The 17,123-nt window shown below is 39.7% G+C and overlaps 1 protein-coding gene across 8 annotated transcripts in view; it reads left to right on the top strand.

Moving 5' to 3' along the window:
- ELAVL2 (ELAV like RNA binding protein 2) overlaps window positions 1-17,123 on the top strand; it is a 178,905-nt gene that overhangs the window by 60,448 nt on the left and 101,334 nt on the right. For 5 of the 8 annotated variants that reach the window (XM_030885372.2, XM_045289212.1, XM_030885368.2 and 2 more), the window contains exons 2-3: window positions 8,827-8,917; window positions 11,856-12,099. In XM_030885372.2, coding sequence (XP_030741232.1) covers window positions 8,846-8,917; window positions 11,856-12,099 — 316 coding nt within the window. In that variant the 5' untranslated portion in view covers window positions 8,827-8,845. The remainder of the gene's footprint in view (window positions 1-8,826; window positions 8,918-11,855; window positions 12,100-17,123) is intronic. The other 3 variants (XM_030885370.2, XM_030885369.2, XM_030885374.2) reach the window with 2 other exon arrangements.

Below are 17,123 nucleotides of genomic sequence, written 5' to 3'. Positions count from 1 at the left end.
CTGGCTCTGTAGGTGTAAGACCTGGAGGTTTGCTTCTGCACATGGGTCACTATAGTCAGAATTAAACGTACCACCCAACAACGATTTTGGAAGCTTGTGTTTTTGTTATAAGCTCCTTAATGTGAGTGCGCTTATGAAAACCTCCATAAATACAAAAGGTGTACAGCTAAGAAGCAATTACCATTAATATTTATATGAGGAGAATTTTTGAGCACTCCCAGACAGACCCCCCCAAGTAGATTATTAAACCATACCAAATAGCATATAAAACCTAAAATACCACTAACGTGTGGTGAAAACAGAATTGTATTAATACATAGCCTTAATAAAGGAGACATTATGTATGTAGGTTGTCATTCCTGGGGCAGAAGGAGCTGGACTACATCACTGCTGCTCGAGGTACATCTTGCCTGTCTTAATGACTCCCTGCAAACCCTCTGCTGAAGGCCACTTCTAGACCTTGTTCATAAAGAGAACCTCAGGCTTTCCTTGGTTGCCAAAACCAGGTACTAATGTAAGCCTTTCATAAAAGTGAACGCGTGAGGCTTGCGTATGGAAAGGAACGGGGGGCGGGGGGAAGAAACACACCTTAGAACATTTTGGTTTTCTATTTTTCTAGCTGGAAATACTGCTAACTCACCCAAACGAACTTGCTGCCATGCAGTTGATTCTGTTTCACAGCGACTTTAAGATGGAGTAGAACTGCCCCTGTGGGAATCCGAGCTGTGAATCTCAGGGGTGGGGTGGGGGTGGGGGTCTCTTAAAAAATGACTACACGAAAGAAGAAAATGTTCTAAAATAGGTTGTAATGATTGTACAACGCTTATTGATATGACCGAACTATTGAATTGTTTGCATGGATTATGTGCCAATAAAATGACTTTAAAAAAATATGTAGTCCACTAAGTAAAATGCTAATGGTTGGCAGATTCAGTTTTGAGCACCTCCTTACCATTTATGTGTTAGAAACCATGTTTGTGACCCTACACTTTCCTAGTCGTTTAAAATGTGTTTGTGAGATTCCCATTCAACATGTGACACTCTTCGTCCTGCTTTCAAGCTTGACTCTGACCGAAGATTAGTTCCTGTGTCCTGTACACGAGTTAGCTTTTTAACCTGTCTAGGAAAACACGCAACTCCTGGGATGAATTTGAAGCTTGCCAATCAGCCTTTTACAGATTATACTACCCCGAGGGCAGTTCCTGTTCCCTGTGACTTTTCGCAGAAGAATGTGAAATTAATCCAATTTCCATGTTGATTGCAATGTTAACTGTGTCAATCACAATTCAGATTTATCTGCCTCTACCAAGCAAAAACTGCAACCAAATTGTGGGAGTAGTTAATTGTTGTTTTGCTCTTATCCCTCTTTAAGTTCTGTAGCCCAGTAAAGGCATGGGAATTAATTGGGCCCTCTGAGGTTGGAATGGAAGAACGAGGTTGGAATGACTCATTGCCAGTAGGAAAAGACTTAACAGATTCCAGTCTGTAACCAAGGTTGAGTTAACCCAAGGCTTAACCTGTACTGAGGTGGAAGTGTGTAAACGGTCCTGCTGAAGAAAAAAAGCTTCATTTCGTAAAATGCAGCTTATTCTTACTATCCCTTGCTTTAAGTCTCAAAGGAGGAACAGGACTTGGGAATGGTGAAAGACTTTGAGATATTTTCTTATTTGAATTTTGAAAGCTTTGAAAACTTATTTAGAATTCTGAAGACTCAAAGTGCAAATCAATTTCTGACCAACTGTTTTCTGTTCAGTAGTTGAATATTATTAATTACCCTGGTCTTTGTTGTACATGGTTATTTGCTACGGAGTCAGTTGCCAAGTTCTTCTCTAAATTAGAATCTGTACATAAAGTGAAATAACCCTCAATTTAATATTTATAAACTGATCTTCAAAAGTTGGATTTCTTTAAAGAGTTTTTTTTAAAAGATCTGGCTCTACACAACTTCTTCTACCTATTTATCTTGTATTTTCTCTTGTATTTTTGTGTGTGCTAGAACATAATGTATACTTTGGTGATCAGTTTGACCGTGGGCAGTTAAAATCTAATTGTGTTTTGATAATGGATTTAAACACTTTGCCTGGTATAAGCTACTTCCTCATAGGTGGGTCCAGAGTCTGATCTCTTCTCACCACCTCACCATGTTCCACCTGCACACTGGAGTTGCTTCCTGCTCGCCTTCCTGCTTTCCGAGTTGTGGAGTCCTTCCACAAACCCACTACATTTTGCCTTTAACTAGCCAGGTGTTACTGTCTTGCTCAAAGCCTTCCTGTGATTTCTTTGCCCTTTTTTTTTTTTTTTTTTTTTTAATTTTATTGGGGGCTCATAATACGTACATACATTGTGTCAAGCACATTTGTACATTTGTTGCCATCCTCATTCTCAAAACATTTGCTTTCTTCTTGAGCCCTTGGGATCAGCTCCTCATTTTTTCCCCTCCCTCCCTGCTCCCCCCCCCCCCATGAACCCTTGATAATTTATAAATTATTATTTTGGCATGCCTTACACTGTCTGACCTTCACCCATGTTTCTGTTATCTGTCCTCCAGGGAGGAGGTTATGTGTAGATCCTTATAATCAGTTCCCCCTTTCTATCCCACCATCCCTCTACCCTCCCGGTATCGCCACTCTCACCCTTGGTCCTGAGGTGTTCATCTGTCCTAGATTCCCTGTGTTTCCAGTTCCTATCTGTACTGGTGTACATCCTTTGGTCTAGCAGATTTGTTAGGTCAAATTGGGATCGTGATTGGTGTGTGGGTGTGTGGGGAGGAAGCCTTTAGGAACTAGAGGAAAGTTTTATGTTTCATCATTGCTACACTGCACCCTGACTGGCTCGTTTCCTCCCCATGACCCTTCTCTAAGGGGATGTCCATTTACCTACAGATGGGCTTTGCGTCCCCCCTCCGCACTCCCCCTCCCCCTCATTCACAGTGATATGATATTTAGTTCTTTGATGCCTGATATTGGATCCTGTTGACACCTCGTGATCATAGGTGCATAAGCAAATGTGAAGAAAGCTAATGGTGCCCAGCTTCAAAAGATACAGTGTCTGGGGTCTTAAAGGCTTGAAGATAAACAAGTGGCCACCTAGCTGAGAAGCAACAAAGCCCACATGGAAGATTGCTTTGCTTCCTGTAGTGGTCCAGTCTCTTGGACACATCCCTTCTGTGTTCGTCGAACTTCTTGGTGTAAGGCTAGGAAAGCACCTCTTCTGTGTATCCCCACAGCAGCTGCATTCATTTCTATGGCTGCTATAATAAATCACCACAAGCTTCTTGACTTAGAACCGAAACAACCACTAATAAGTTCATTCATTGCCACACAAATACACTGTCTTAAAATTCTGGTGGCCAGAAGCCTGACATGGATCTCACTGGGCTAAAGTGAAGTGTTGGGAAGACTGTGCCCCTTCTGGAGAATCTGTTCCCAAGCTTTCATTAGCTTCTAGAAGGTAGAAGTTTGCTGGTGGCCACCTTTCAGCTTCAGAACCAGGCATGGTCAGTTTTGAGCCTTCATAAGGATAAAAATACATCACATTGATATCCTCTCCCCCTCCTTTTCCTCCTCCTCCTACCTGTAAGGAACCTTGTGATTGAATTAGGCATGTCTGGATAACTCAGGATAATCTTTCCATCTAGATTCACCAGCAATTTAAATTCCCTTTATAATGTATTTTACATGACCTACTGGGTATAAGGGGTGGACATCTTGTGGGGTTCCATTATTACTTAGCACAGCAGTTGAGTCTCAAGTCTCAAATTTGTCTTCTCAGTGAAGCCTATTACTTCCTATTGGGGACACTCCCCCTCCCCCAGGTTGACAGTCTCAACACGATGCAAATTTACTTCTAGCTAATACCTGAAGTGGTCGTCTTATGCACATTTATTCTATGCTGTACACTCCTCCCCATGCAGTCATGCTATATGCAGGATACTGCTGGATTGTTCTATCCTGAGCACCTAGAACCAGACCTACCTTATGAGAGTAGCGTATGTAAATGCTTTTTGAATGAATGCATACAAGAACAGGTTGTAAAGGTCAACCACATCTTTCTCATCAGACCTTTACTTTCTCATTGCCCACCATGGAAAGAAGAGAAGGACTTGGGATCCTGAACTCTGACCTGAAAGCTTGTCATCTGGCTAGTTCTGGAACTGAGAATCATCAGAAACACTGCAGTTAGAGACCAAAATTTGTCTGTAGGAGCCTATAAAGGGCCAAGAGACAAAGAACAGCTAGGTGTTTGATGTCAGAACACATTCTCTTTGTGACTTCTGCAGCTGTTGGGTTCCATGATAGCTCTTAGCCCCTGGGTAGTCTAAGGCCCCAAATCAGAGCTTGAGGCTTTGGGATAGCTAGAGCCAACGAGGCAGCTAAAATGGTATCGATTTGAGTTGGAAAGTTGATGGATTTTAGGACTGGTGAAAAACCATGAAGTTTAAAGCCTTTATTGTTTCCAGAACCTCAAGACAAAGAGGAGCATAGAGAAAACAAACTGATAGCATGCTCCTGGAGTGGACATGCCAACCAGAGGTTTTACCACTTGGTTGACGATTTCTGCTGCTTAATCTAGTAAAGCTTTTAGTAACCTGGAAATTCCGTTTTAGTGATTGTAATGGGAAAAATAAAGCATGATGATTCTGCAGGAACGGTGCCTGCTAGACAGATGACCCCATTTGCCTGCTTACCCCGCTCTCATCTATAAGCTCTTATGACTTCACTGATTATTTATAATGCTTTAAGGCCTTTGCTTCTAGATCCCCAAAGGAAATGCTTTTTGGACAAGGTTGTGATCTCTTTTTCTGTTAGGTTCAGTTCTTTAAATTTGGAGATAAGTGTTTTCTGTTCACCTCATAGCCTGCCCTTTTAGAGAGGTTTGTGATCAGAGGGAAGTTGTTGCAATGGACAGATGCCACCCCGGTGCTGCATGCTTGAGGTATGGCAAACTCAACAGCCAAATAAGGGTCAAGCCCGAGGTCAGTTTATCCAAGCTGAACCTGCTCAGCATGAGGAGATACATATTTCTCTTTGCCCCGGTCATGATTCCTTTAAGTTAGAGTCCTCTTTGCTTAAACCTTTTCTTTCCATTTAGTATCGAGTTAAAATCCTGTGAGATTTATAACTTAATCCGGCTGTCTTTCTTTTAAAAACCTCTATATTAAAACTGTTCCATTTCCTCACATCTTCATATTTGTGGCTGCCATTTTCCTGACGTCAGAGCCAGATTCCCAGATGCCCCATCTCCCTAACCCTGCTGGCTCTCAGACCTGCCACAATGTGGGCCGTGCTTTTCCATTTGTCTTGGCATCCAGTTTTTGTAGTTGGTGTGCAGGGCTCCTGAAATAAAAGTGCACAACTGATCACGTAAAAAGATAAATTATTTCCTTGGTTAAGATGTATCACAAGCATTTGTGGGGGGTGGCTGATGGAATATGTCAAAAATTCTAAATATGCATTCATGATTTTCTCTGGTCCAGAATACTTTGAGGCGGGATGGAAAACCAGGCAACTAAGTTTGCACTCAATTAGGGGCAGGAGATTGTCCTGTATGTATTTGTTTTTGAGTGCTTAGTCTGTAAAGCAACCCTGTCGGACAGGGTAGAATGGCCCCTGTGAGTTTCTAAGACTAACTTTATGGGAGTAGAATGCCTTGTCTTTTTCCCACTTGAGCAGCTGGTAGCTTTGAACTGTCAGTCTTGCTCATAGAAGCCTAACGTGAAACCACTATGCCATTAAGGCTATCGGGTTCCTGTGAAAGGGAATCCACTCAGTGTCAGTGTCTGTAAAGGCCACTGAAATGGGGAGATGTGGGTGAGGATGAGATCGTGGGTAGAAGAATCAGTGGCTGAGGGATAAGGATAGAAGTTCATATATTTAGAAAGGGGCTGATAAAAATAGTTGTAGAAATTTTCCAGTATATTATAACATTTAAATATAACATGAATGTTTTATAAATTTGTAGAGTTGCTTGTGTTTAATTTGAAAGCACGATGCTGGGTTTAGGAGAGTCAGTGTGGGATAGGGATAGGGCCTATCTGGGATAGGGCTGATGTACATGAAGCTGTCATGTGGTGGTTGGTCCAGGTGAGAAACAAAGACCCAGGTGAAGATAATAACCATGGCAAGGACACCCATGCATTGGCCCTCTCAGCAGTCTTGCTATCCTCCGTTTTGAAACCCCCCTCCCCCTCCTCCTCACTTTGCAGACCTATTGCTAACTCATACTCACAATGAAGAATTTCACAATACACTTAAAATTTTCACTATCAATGTGTCTCATTTGGTAATTGTCTGCAAGAGGCTTGAAAACAGGAAATAACCTAATTGCCTTAATTTGCAAAAGTTTTACATGAAATTTGGAAAATTGGGACTCTGGGCCATCATTACTGGTGGACCAGCTTGAATTCTCATTTTCTTAACTATTACCATGTAGGGAAAATCTAGATAGCACTGTTTCCCTAAACTTTTAAAAAGAAACTTCAGATACTAAAGTACATGGGGAGAAAACAGAAACCACCAGCCAGTTGCCATGGCGTTGGGTTCTGCTAACGGAGACCCCACGTTTTACTAGGCTAGAACTGCACCTTGGGGTGTCAGTAGCTGGGATTTTAGAAGCAGCATGTCAAGCCTTTCTCCTGAGGGGTGCCCTGGGTAAACCAGGACCTACAGCCTCGTTGATTAGCAGCAAGTGCAGTAAACTCTTTAGAGGCTCTTAAGGTACATGGAGGGCTTGTTAAATGAAAGTACTCAACTTCCTTCATGATCTTTTTTTGGCTAGTAAACTATGTATATGAAAACAAAGGCCGCCTCTTTCCCCAACGGCTTCATGTTTCTGCCAAACTTAGTACCTCGCTATTAACTCTTCGAGCTCAGGGCAGGTTTACAATCTTCTAGATCGAACTATGTCAAAGTGCCTTTGCATGCATCCCTGCGGAGAGCACTAACAAGGAAAAGCAGTATCAACCGGCACACTTGACGCCAGAATTAAGAGGCAAACTTACGTTGAAGCATTATTTTTATAAACCTTAAAATTAATGGCTCTGTGTTGCTGGAATAAGGCCTTTTTTTCTCCCTCCCGAAGAGTTTCAGAGCCAATTGAGTCTATAAATAGTGCTCAGCCTGCTTGTCTGTGGTAGATTGAGTAGAGCAGAATTGTCTGTCCTTAAGTGAAGGGGAAGTAGCTTTACATTTTTAGTAACTGAATTGTTGGCCAGCAATAAAGGTAAGGGTCATGTGAACAACTTATTTATAACTTCTCTAAAGGTATGTGTGTGCCTCAAGCAGAGAGACTGTCTGGGGTGCTCTAAATGGAAGAGGGCAATCGAATCTTTTTCCAGGCCCAGCCTTCCCAGCTAGCTGGTGCAGTGGCATGATTTTTCCGCATCCCTGGGGCTGTCAGAAAGAGGGGTGTCAATAGATGGGCCCTTCCTTCAGTGAAACAGAATCTATGGCTTTCTGTTAGTGAGGGATGTTTAGCTGTCAAATCCTGAGAGCCTTCTAGACATAACTGGGTGAAGTTGGGGTCTCCTACTGGGTGGGTGTGTTCCTATCTATTGTCAAGTAGTGTAACCCCACTGAGCAGGCTTTTTGTCAAAATATCTTTTTCACAGATTTTCTTGCACTCAAACTATAAATAGCACTAAAAACAAAACAAAAATACGTCATCTCAGACTGTTGTCTGGTCACAATGGGAGAAGGGAAAGAGTGTAAAACATTGTCACGACATCCCAGAAAAGTTGTGTTGGGTCCTTTTGGTAGATGGCCGACATGGTTAGCATTACCGCTCACCCCAATAGTTAAATGACTCACAGCCATTCTCTAAGGGTGAGATTTTTGTTATGTAAGTAAGAGACACTCTGTTACTACTCATTTTCCGTTTTCAGACACTAAGTTTTATTACGTTTACATCATCTGTGTAAAGCAGTTGCGTGTACGGCTAAGAAAGTAAACTTTGGCTTTTGTGCCAATTCTGTGAGTCTGTCTAGTATATTTGGGCAAGTTGTAATAAGTGGGAAATAGCCCATTAACGGCATTGGAGGTCTCATAGCAGTACTAATTTCAAATCGTGCTGGGTTTACAATTTACATATTAAGAAATGCTCACTTGATTTTGTTCGGGGACAAAGCTGACATCCTACACCAGCATTACTCCAAACAATCCTATTTATTGGTCCAATTATTTCAATTGAAAGATGCTGGGTTATTGCCTCTTAGTCTATGCGAACAATTCTCAGTGAAACTGTTAGAAATCAGTTTGACTATAGTGGCAGTATAGCCTCACTGGGTTTAGATTGACTTTTAATTTTAAGTCCCAGGATTAAGGATCATTTGTAGTATAATGTAACAGTGTGGACAAATATAGCTCCTCTTAATGCCCTTTTGATATTTGGGGAAAAGAGTGTTTCCATGTGAAGCAGTCACTTATGAATTGCATGACCACCTTTTCTCACTATAAAATCTCATTCACATTTCTTCCCTTCTCCCACACCCTTAGAATAGGGCAGCATGCAGTATTCCACCTCATTTTAAATTAATTAATTATTTAAAGATGTGGTTGAAGGCAGTTCCTTAGGATAGATGCCAAGCCAACTAGTTCATATTGTTTTTAAAATCAGGCTCTTAATTAAAAGTGCTTACATTTGTGCAAGAAAACTACATGTTAAAATGAAATTGGAAAGATTAGATTGGAATTGCCTCAAATTCTATTAAGCCACACTGCATGGACGTGCTGGGAATATCAATACAATCACTGTAAATTTTGTACAAACTTGATTTGTTGCATTATCTTGCTCATCTAACATACGGTACTTTTTGTGTCCATATTGCAGACGGCAACTCCAAACTAACATGGCAGTCAGACTGTGTGATGTGGCTTCTCTGCTTAGAAGTGGTTCGTGGGCAGCAGAGCCTTGGACCGGGGTCTGTGGGATTTTTCTTAAATTCTGTAGGCTACTTTTTAGCATGTTGCAGGAGTGCTGAGGCCATACCAAACACTTGAACCTTTCATTTGGCATACTAATTATTCTCATGTTTAACCTATTTGCGGTATGGCTGTCATTAGGACTTAAAGCACATTGGAATTTTAAGTATAGCGATATATGTAGCACCAGAACCATGCTCTTGTATGCACCCTTTTCTATTCTAAATAAGGGCTTAGTGCAGATTCAAAGAGTGACAAGCTTTTTAAAAAAAAACAAAGTTTTGGTATGGTCTGAATACTAAGTTGCCGTAATTCTTTACATTCTGTTTACTATGTATTTTTTTGGTTACTAAATTTTGAAGTTATTTACAATTACTAATGCACCCCCACTATCACATCCCCCCCCCAAAAAAGTTGAGATTGTAAATCTGGCTGAGAATTACTTGCCCGGTAATTGCTGAAAGAATTTGCATTCTGTGAACAGTTGTGTTGAGCCTATCAATGGAATATGCATTATTTGTAAAATATAGCACATTAGTATCATTTTATTCTGAGCAGATGGTCCTATAGCTGAGAGATGCTATAATTTTCAGCCCACACAGCCTACTGCAGCTGTTCACTTGAATGTTGGCTTAGGAGCCCATTCTTGCCACCTGAACATAGAAATAAATGTGCAATTAAGTGAAGAGTGTTTGTTGTCCTTACCAAATCCTGCTAATTTCAGTCAATGAACATTTATATTTCCAATGCCATCTCAGTGAGCTTTAATCCAAACCTCACATTTGGGGCTTATAGTTTTTTCACATACCGTGACTTTTTTAATAGCGATTAGTTTTAATTGGCCATGACCACTCTCTTCCTGTAACTTCTCGTTTTCATAACTTCTGGGCAAAGGTAAACTCTTAAAGAATTTTGTTGTAGCAAGAGAGTGATTCATATCTATTATTCTACACACTGGAGCAGTTATATTTCACTAGGAAATTGGAAACCTCCGATCTCAGTTTCACGCAGTTTGTTCAGTATAACGAGACCCAAATTTTGAATGATTTCAGGGTCCCTGTTGGATGCAGATTTCCAAGAGCCTTTTTATCTTTAGTTTCCCATCCCCCAAATACTACGTGTGAGAGAAGTGGCTTGCAGAAATAACCACTTTCTTTGAAAAAGAAATGAAGCTACAGGGTTACAAATTGTTTGACATTTCATAGTCATATTCCAGATTTTGTTTCCTTTTGTGTGTGTGTGTGTTGTTGTTTTCTCTTAAATTATGGTAGCGCTGGTAGTCTGGTAATTTAATCAGATTCAGTTGATCCGCTGCTGCCGTTTGTTACAAATATCATTATCTAGGGAGTAGAGATTTCTCCCTACCTAGAATCCACTAATTTTTCTAAGACCATATACTTAAACAAGTTTTTTTCTATCCTTGTTAACTTTGTTTCCCTCTACTTCATTCTTTCCTTTGCCTCAAATCCCTCTCATTTGTTAAAACTTCCCTAAAACTAGCAACCCATTATTTCATAGTTGTCAGTTTCAGGAAGTGATCTTTGGTGGTGTTGAGAGGGAGATTGGATGAAATAGTTATTGCAGTGATTATTTGATTTTTGGATTTGCCCCCAAGTCTTGGCTGTCTTAAGTTAGCTACTGAAAGTTGCATTTGGAGAATTTGGGGCTGTGGAGTGTGATTCTTCTATTTGAATGTAGGGTTGGTTTTTAGGAGACTAGATTCAGCATTAAGTGATTTCTAGAGTAGCCTGAACAACTTAAGGGCTTTTCCCCAACTCTGCTAGCGAACTGATAGTTGGAGTTTCATAGACACCATATTGCTTATGTTTTCAATGGGCTTATGTGCTCAGCTGAGAATTCCCTGGGATCTGGTCTGTTTGCCAAAGTTGAAATACCTATTTGCATTGTTGTTTATTGAACTGGATAGACATCTTTTGCTTAAATCAGAGTTGAGGGAAAACACCATGTCAGATCATTTGGGGGTTTTATTTTGAATCTGAAGACCACTCGCCACTGACAAAGTGAGAGAATAGTTGGTGATCCTTAGCTGCCAAGGTTAAGAACGGCCTATGATGAACTAAACAAAGTGCTCATAGCTGAATTCCCCAGACGGTCCTGAGTATATTTTTTATTTCCCAACAAATAGCATCTGGTATTTTTATAGGGATAGAGTACAACTGCCCTGCAGGAGGCTGTAATCTTGACCATGGAAGCAGACGGCCACATCTTTCTCCTGCGCAGCCGTTGGTGTGTTCTGACCACTGATCTCAGTGAGCAGCCAAGCTCTTTAACCACTGTGACACCAGGGCCCTTTACCAATGGTAGAGGTAGAAGATAGTCAATCAAAATATTTTCAAGATGTAACCAAAACAGTACATGTTGACAATTTATATATTTTTGAAATACACTTGCTTCTTGATTTTAAGTTTATAGATGTCTGTCAGTCTGAGGAAATTGAAACTAAAACTCTCTGAAAATCTTTTTTTCAGTTATGTAAAAATTTTTTTTTGATTTTTCTTTTGGTAGCATGTTAAGTACTTCTGCTTTCCAGTATTTTAGAAAATAAATGAATTTAACCAGGGCTCAGTTCTGCACCCTTTAGCTTATTAAATTTCCTCAAGTCTGTAGACACTGCAGGTGAGTAAGTCGATGTGAACAGAATCAGAATGTGATTATAGTGACTGCTTAATTTGCAATTTAAATTGTGCTTATGTGCATGTATGGAATCTGTATGTGACACTTTTAACTGTCTTCTAAAAGTGGATAGCTAATATGAAGTTTTAACAATTAGCGTAGGAGTTGTACGTTATGTTGTAGCTTTGTTGTAATTTCAGCAGAGCGACCTGTGTTTAGTGACAAGTATTTAAGTTCTTGGATAGAATCTCTAATAGGTTGTGAAATATGAATTCTGACACTACTTATTTTCTCTCTCTTTAGCAGGTAATTGCTGCCATGGAAACACAACTGTCTAATGGGCCAACTTGCAATAACACAGCCAATGGCCCAACCACCATAAACAACAGCTGCTCGTCACCAGTCGACTCTGGGAACACAGAGGACAGCAAGACCAACCTGATAGTCAACTACCTTCCTCAGAACATGACCCAGGAGGAGCTGAAGAGCCTTTTTGGGAGCATTGGTGAGATAGAGTCCTGTAAGCTTGTAAGAGATAAAATTACAGGTATGTAGTGTGGTATAGATTACTAGCATTTAAAGAAGTGTGTTTCAGTGTGTGCAAAAATTACGTTTACTGCTTATGAATCATTCAGTGCTGCAATTTCTACTGTTTTACATAGCTAAAGTCTCTTCTCCTGACATCTATATTTTGGGACTTTGTTTTCTGAGGGTTTTATTTTTCCCTTTTACAACATAAACTATTTAGTGGGGGCCCATGTACTTTATCATCATCATCATGACCCTGGCAGTAGGTTTTTGATATGTTTCACAGGAAGGACCCCTCGTGGTGCATTAGTTCCACTCTCTCCCCACTGCTAACTGCAGGGGTTGACGGTTGGAACACACCAGCTGCTCTGCAAGGGAACGAGCCCATATAGATTACAGCCTGGGAAACCCTATGTGGCATTCCCCTTCTTTTCTGTGGGGTCCCTGAGTTGAAATGGGCTTGACAGGTAAAATAACTGGACCTTCAAATATTCTGGAATGGACATGAGCTTTGGTAAAATATTTTTAAAGGGGGTGTGTGTGTGTGTTTCAGAAAATGTCACGTTAACCTTTAATTTTTAGTTTACTGAGCTTTATATGATTTAACATTTCAATAATGAGATAATAAGGAAAATAAATAATGTATTTGGAGCCAGGAAAGGTTTTTTTAAATGTCTTTTCCCTAAAGTTTGTGTAATCCTTTTGCATATATATGCAAAGTAATTGGTAATGTTTACATTGTCGATTTTGAAGCATCTACAGTGAAATAGTTTGAATGTATTGAAAGCTTATGATCCGTTTCTTTACACTGAAAGTAAAAAAATTATGCATGCCACTGTTGTAAAGATAAAATTAAATGGATCGATAATTTGGCTTTGGTGATGGTATGCACTGAATATTACCAGGTGTCGCTGTGTCACAGCAGCTGACTCATGGCAAACCCGCATGTGTCGGAGTATAACTGGGCTTCATAGGGTTTTTAATGACTGATATTTTTAGAATTTGATCTGTAGGCCTTTCTTCAGAAACCCCTCTGTGGAGACTCAAATGTCATACCTTTTGGTTAGCAACTAACCATATTAATTGTTTGCACAACACCTTTTGGATGTTATTATTGGTAAGTGCCTTCCAGTGGGTTTTGACTCATAGCCTCATAGATAACAGAAGGCAACACTGCCTCATCCTGTACAATCCTTCCAATTATTTTTATATCTGATCCTATTTTTGTTGCAACTGTGCCAACCCGTCCCTTTAAAGGTTTTCCTTTTTTTCTATGATGCTTCTATTTTTCCAAGCATAACTTTCTCTAGAGAATGGTCTCTCCTGATAACATATTCAAAGTATGTGAGAATGTGAGACAGTTTCACCACCCTCTCTTCTAAGGAGCTGCCTGGCTCTACTTCTTCCAAGAAAGATTTGTTTATTCTCTATCAGTCCATGGTATATCTAGTCATTTTTCCAACACCATAATGCAAATGCATCATTTCATCTCTACTCTTCGTTATTCATTGTCCAGCTTTCATATGCATATGTGAAAGTACCACGGCTTCGGTTAATTGCAACTTAGTCCTCTAAGTGACATCTTAACTCTTCATGAAACTGTTAAAGGTGTTTTTTAGTAATTTTGCCCAATACAATGTTGTTAAGTGCCATTGAGTGGGTTATGACCCATAACGACTATGCCTAACAGAATGAAACACTGACCTGTCCTGCACCATCTTCACAATTGTTCCTATGCTTGAGCCATGTGGCAGCCACAGGGTCAGTTCACCCCCTCAAGGGCATTCCTCTTTTTTGCTGTCCTCCTTCTGTCTTAGCATGCATGATGTCCTTCTCCAGGGACTGGTCTCTCCCCATAACAGATCCAAAGTATGAAGTCTAGCCATCCTTGTCTCTGAAGAGCACTCTGGCCATATTTTTGCAAGACAGATTTGTTTGTCCTTTTGGTAGTCCATGGTATGTTAATATTCTTCGTCAGCAGCACAATTCAATCACATCAATTCTCCTTCAGTCCTCTTTACTCAGTGGCCAACGTTCACATGTATATGAGGTAATGGAAAATACTACAGCTTGAATCAGGTGCACCTTAGTCTTCAAAGTAACTAACATCCTTGCTTTGCAATACTCTAAAACAGGTCTTGTGCAGCAGATTTACCTAATGCAACAAATCTTTTGATCTCTTGACTGTTTCTTCTTGAACATTGGTTGTGGATCCAAGCAAGACAAAAAATCCTTGATAACTTGATCCTTTTCTCCGTTTATCATGATGTGACCCATTGGTTCAGTTGTGAGAATTTGGGTCTTCTCTACATTGATTTGTAATCCATACTGAAGACTACAATCCTCGATCACTACTAGCAAATGCTTTAATTCCTTTTCTTTACCAGCAAGCAAGATTGACCAGTGCACTACAGCCTTTGATTTCTTGACTGTTACTTCCATAGATATTAATTGTGGATCCACGTAAAATGAAATTCTTGACAATTTCTCTTTTCCCTGTGTTACCCTGATGTTGCTTACTGTTCCAGCTGTAAGGAGTATTATTTCCTTTCTGTTTAAGTGCAGTCTGTACTGAAGGATAATGTCTGGCCATGATCAGTAAGTGCTTCAACTCATCTTTCTTTTCAGCAAGCAATTTTGTATCTAAGTCGTCTCAGGGTGTAGGATGAGCCTTCCTTCATTCCTGATGTCTTGTTCATCTTCATACAGTCCCGCTTCTCAGATTATTTGCTCAGCACGCAGATTGAATAAATATGGTTCAAGGATACAACCCTGACACCCCTTTCTTGATTTAATTTTAAATCCCACAGTTGTCCCTTATTCTGTTTGAATGAGTGCACCTTTCTTGGTCTGTGGACAAAGGCCCCTGGGAGCACAATTAAGTGTTCTGGAATTACCATCCTTCACAATGCTCTCCATAGTTTTCTACGATCCACACAGTCAAATGCCTTTGATAATCAATGAAACACAAGTTAACAATCTTTCTGGTATCCTCTGCTTTTAGCAATAATATGCCTTATTCCACACACTCTCCTGAATCTAGCTTGAATTTAAGTCTCAGTAATCTGCTGTGACTGCTATTGGACAGTTTTCATCAAAATGTATTTGTGTGGTATTAACATTGTTCCAAATAATACTATTATTGGGCTTAAACAACACTATTGATAATAAATGACTAATATCAGTGAGATTAAACATAAGGACAGTTGTGAGGATGGCACAGGACCAGACAGTGTTTCGTTGCACATAGGATTGATCACTCTGAGTCAGAATAGACTTGCTGGCATCGAACAAAAAATAACAAACAATAATAATACCAGGTCATCTTTCTTTGAAATAGGCACAGATATGGTTTTTTCCCAATCTCTTGGCCAGATAGCTGTTATCCTGTTTTCTTGGCATAGAGGAATGAGTATTTCTAGGGTTTTATCAGCTTTTGGAAATATTTCAATAGTTGTCCATAAATTTCTAGAGCCTTGTTTTTCACTGATGCTTTCAGAAGAGCTTATGCCACTTCTTTCAGTACCATCAGTTCTTGAAATGATTGAATGCTGATCAATTATTTTTGATACAGTGACTTTGTATTTCTTATATTTTCTCATGTTTTGGCCGACATACTTCAAGATTTTGCTTATCGAAAATAAAAAGCAATTGCCATCAGGTCCAGCCATTTTGACTCATAGTAGCCCTATGTAGGGTTTTTGAGGCTATAAATCTTCCAGTAGTAGATTTTTCCCCTAAGGGGTTTGATTAGCAATAGCGAACAGCAGCTTAGAATCTTTCCGTACTTCCACCGGAGACTTGACTTTTTTCTTCAGTTCTTTCAGCTTGAGATATGCTGAGTCTCTTCTTCACTTTGGGTTTTTTAACTCCAGCTCTCTGCTCATTTCACTATACTACTTGACTCTTTAATCAACCCTTTGAAAGTTTCTGTCCCACTCTTACTTATTCCTTCTATTCATTTTAGCTACTCTATGTGTTCAATGACCTTTGGTTTTCTTAATATCTACTGCTTTTGATGATATAACACGACTCCTGGTTTTTGGTTCTTAGTGTCCACTGTTTCAAATAATGTTCATGAGATGCTCTCTAACTTCAGACGGCATATACTCAAGCTCATATTTTGGCGCTTTTGAGTTTTTGTTTTACTTTTCTTCATCTCTGACCTGAATTTGCATACGAGTAATTGATGGTGTATTCCACAGACGGTTCTTGTTTTGGCTGATGATGTTGAGCCATCATGTCTTTATACAGATTTAGTCTATTTAGTGATTTGATTTCTGTGTGTTCTTTCTGGCAAGGTCCATGTGTTTAGTCACTATATGTTGTTGAAAACAATGCTTTTTCAATGAAGTTGTTGATGGTCTTCCAAGATTTTATCATGCAGCTTGCAACTTTGTATTTTCTACGTACCAGTCCTTCTCTTTCATTTCACCCTCAGAATTCCAATCATCAATGATTTCTCAATGCATCTTGATTGCACATGTGATCAGTTTCACTCTGAAGTGATATGATTGAGTTTTCCATCAGTGGCTTTAGTGATTAGACATAGATTTGAATAGTTGCATTATCTATTCTTGTAGGTGTCCGGGTATAATCTTATTACAGACACTACTGTACTCCTTGGAATGCTCTTTGTTATGATGAATACACCATTCTTTTTCAATTTTGTCATTCCCAGCATAATTAAACCATCTGATTGTCTCATTGAAAATGATTGATCCTAGTCCATATTTAGCTCACTTAAGGCCTATGTTATTGATCTTTATGCATCGTGTTTATTCTCATTTTGAGATATACCCCATCAACAAATATGGGTCCCAAAAGTTTTGTTCTATGCATGTTATTAAGATCATTACTTTGAGAAGGCAACTCTTCCCTGGATGTATTTCAGTGCCTGCCTTCTGGAGGGATTTGATTTGTGGCACTATGTTTTTTTAATCATTTCATTAAGTGCTCATACAACTCTTATCACAATCCATACATACATCAATTGTGTAAAGCACATTTGTACATTCATTGCCCTCATCATTCTCAAAACAT

This window comes from Echinops telfairi, unplaced genomic scaffold, assembly GCF_000313985.2.
Source record: "Echinops telfairi isolate 266 unplaced genomic scaffold, ASM31398v2 ScPeMD7_25;HRSCAF=90, whole genome shotgun sequence".
NCBI lineage: Eukaryota > Metazoa > Chordata > Mammalia > Afrosoricida > Tenrecidae > Echinops > Echinops telfairi.
This window is presented reverse-complemented; position numbering and strand designations above follow the sequence as displayed.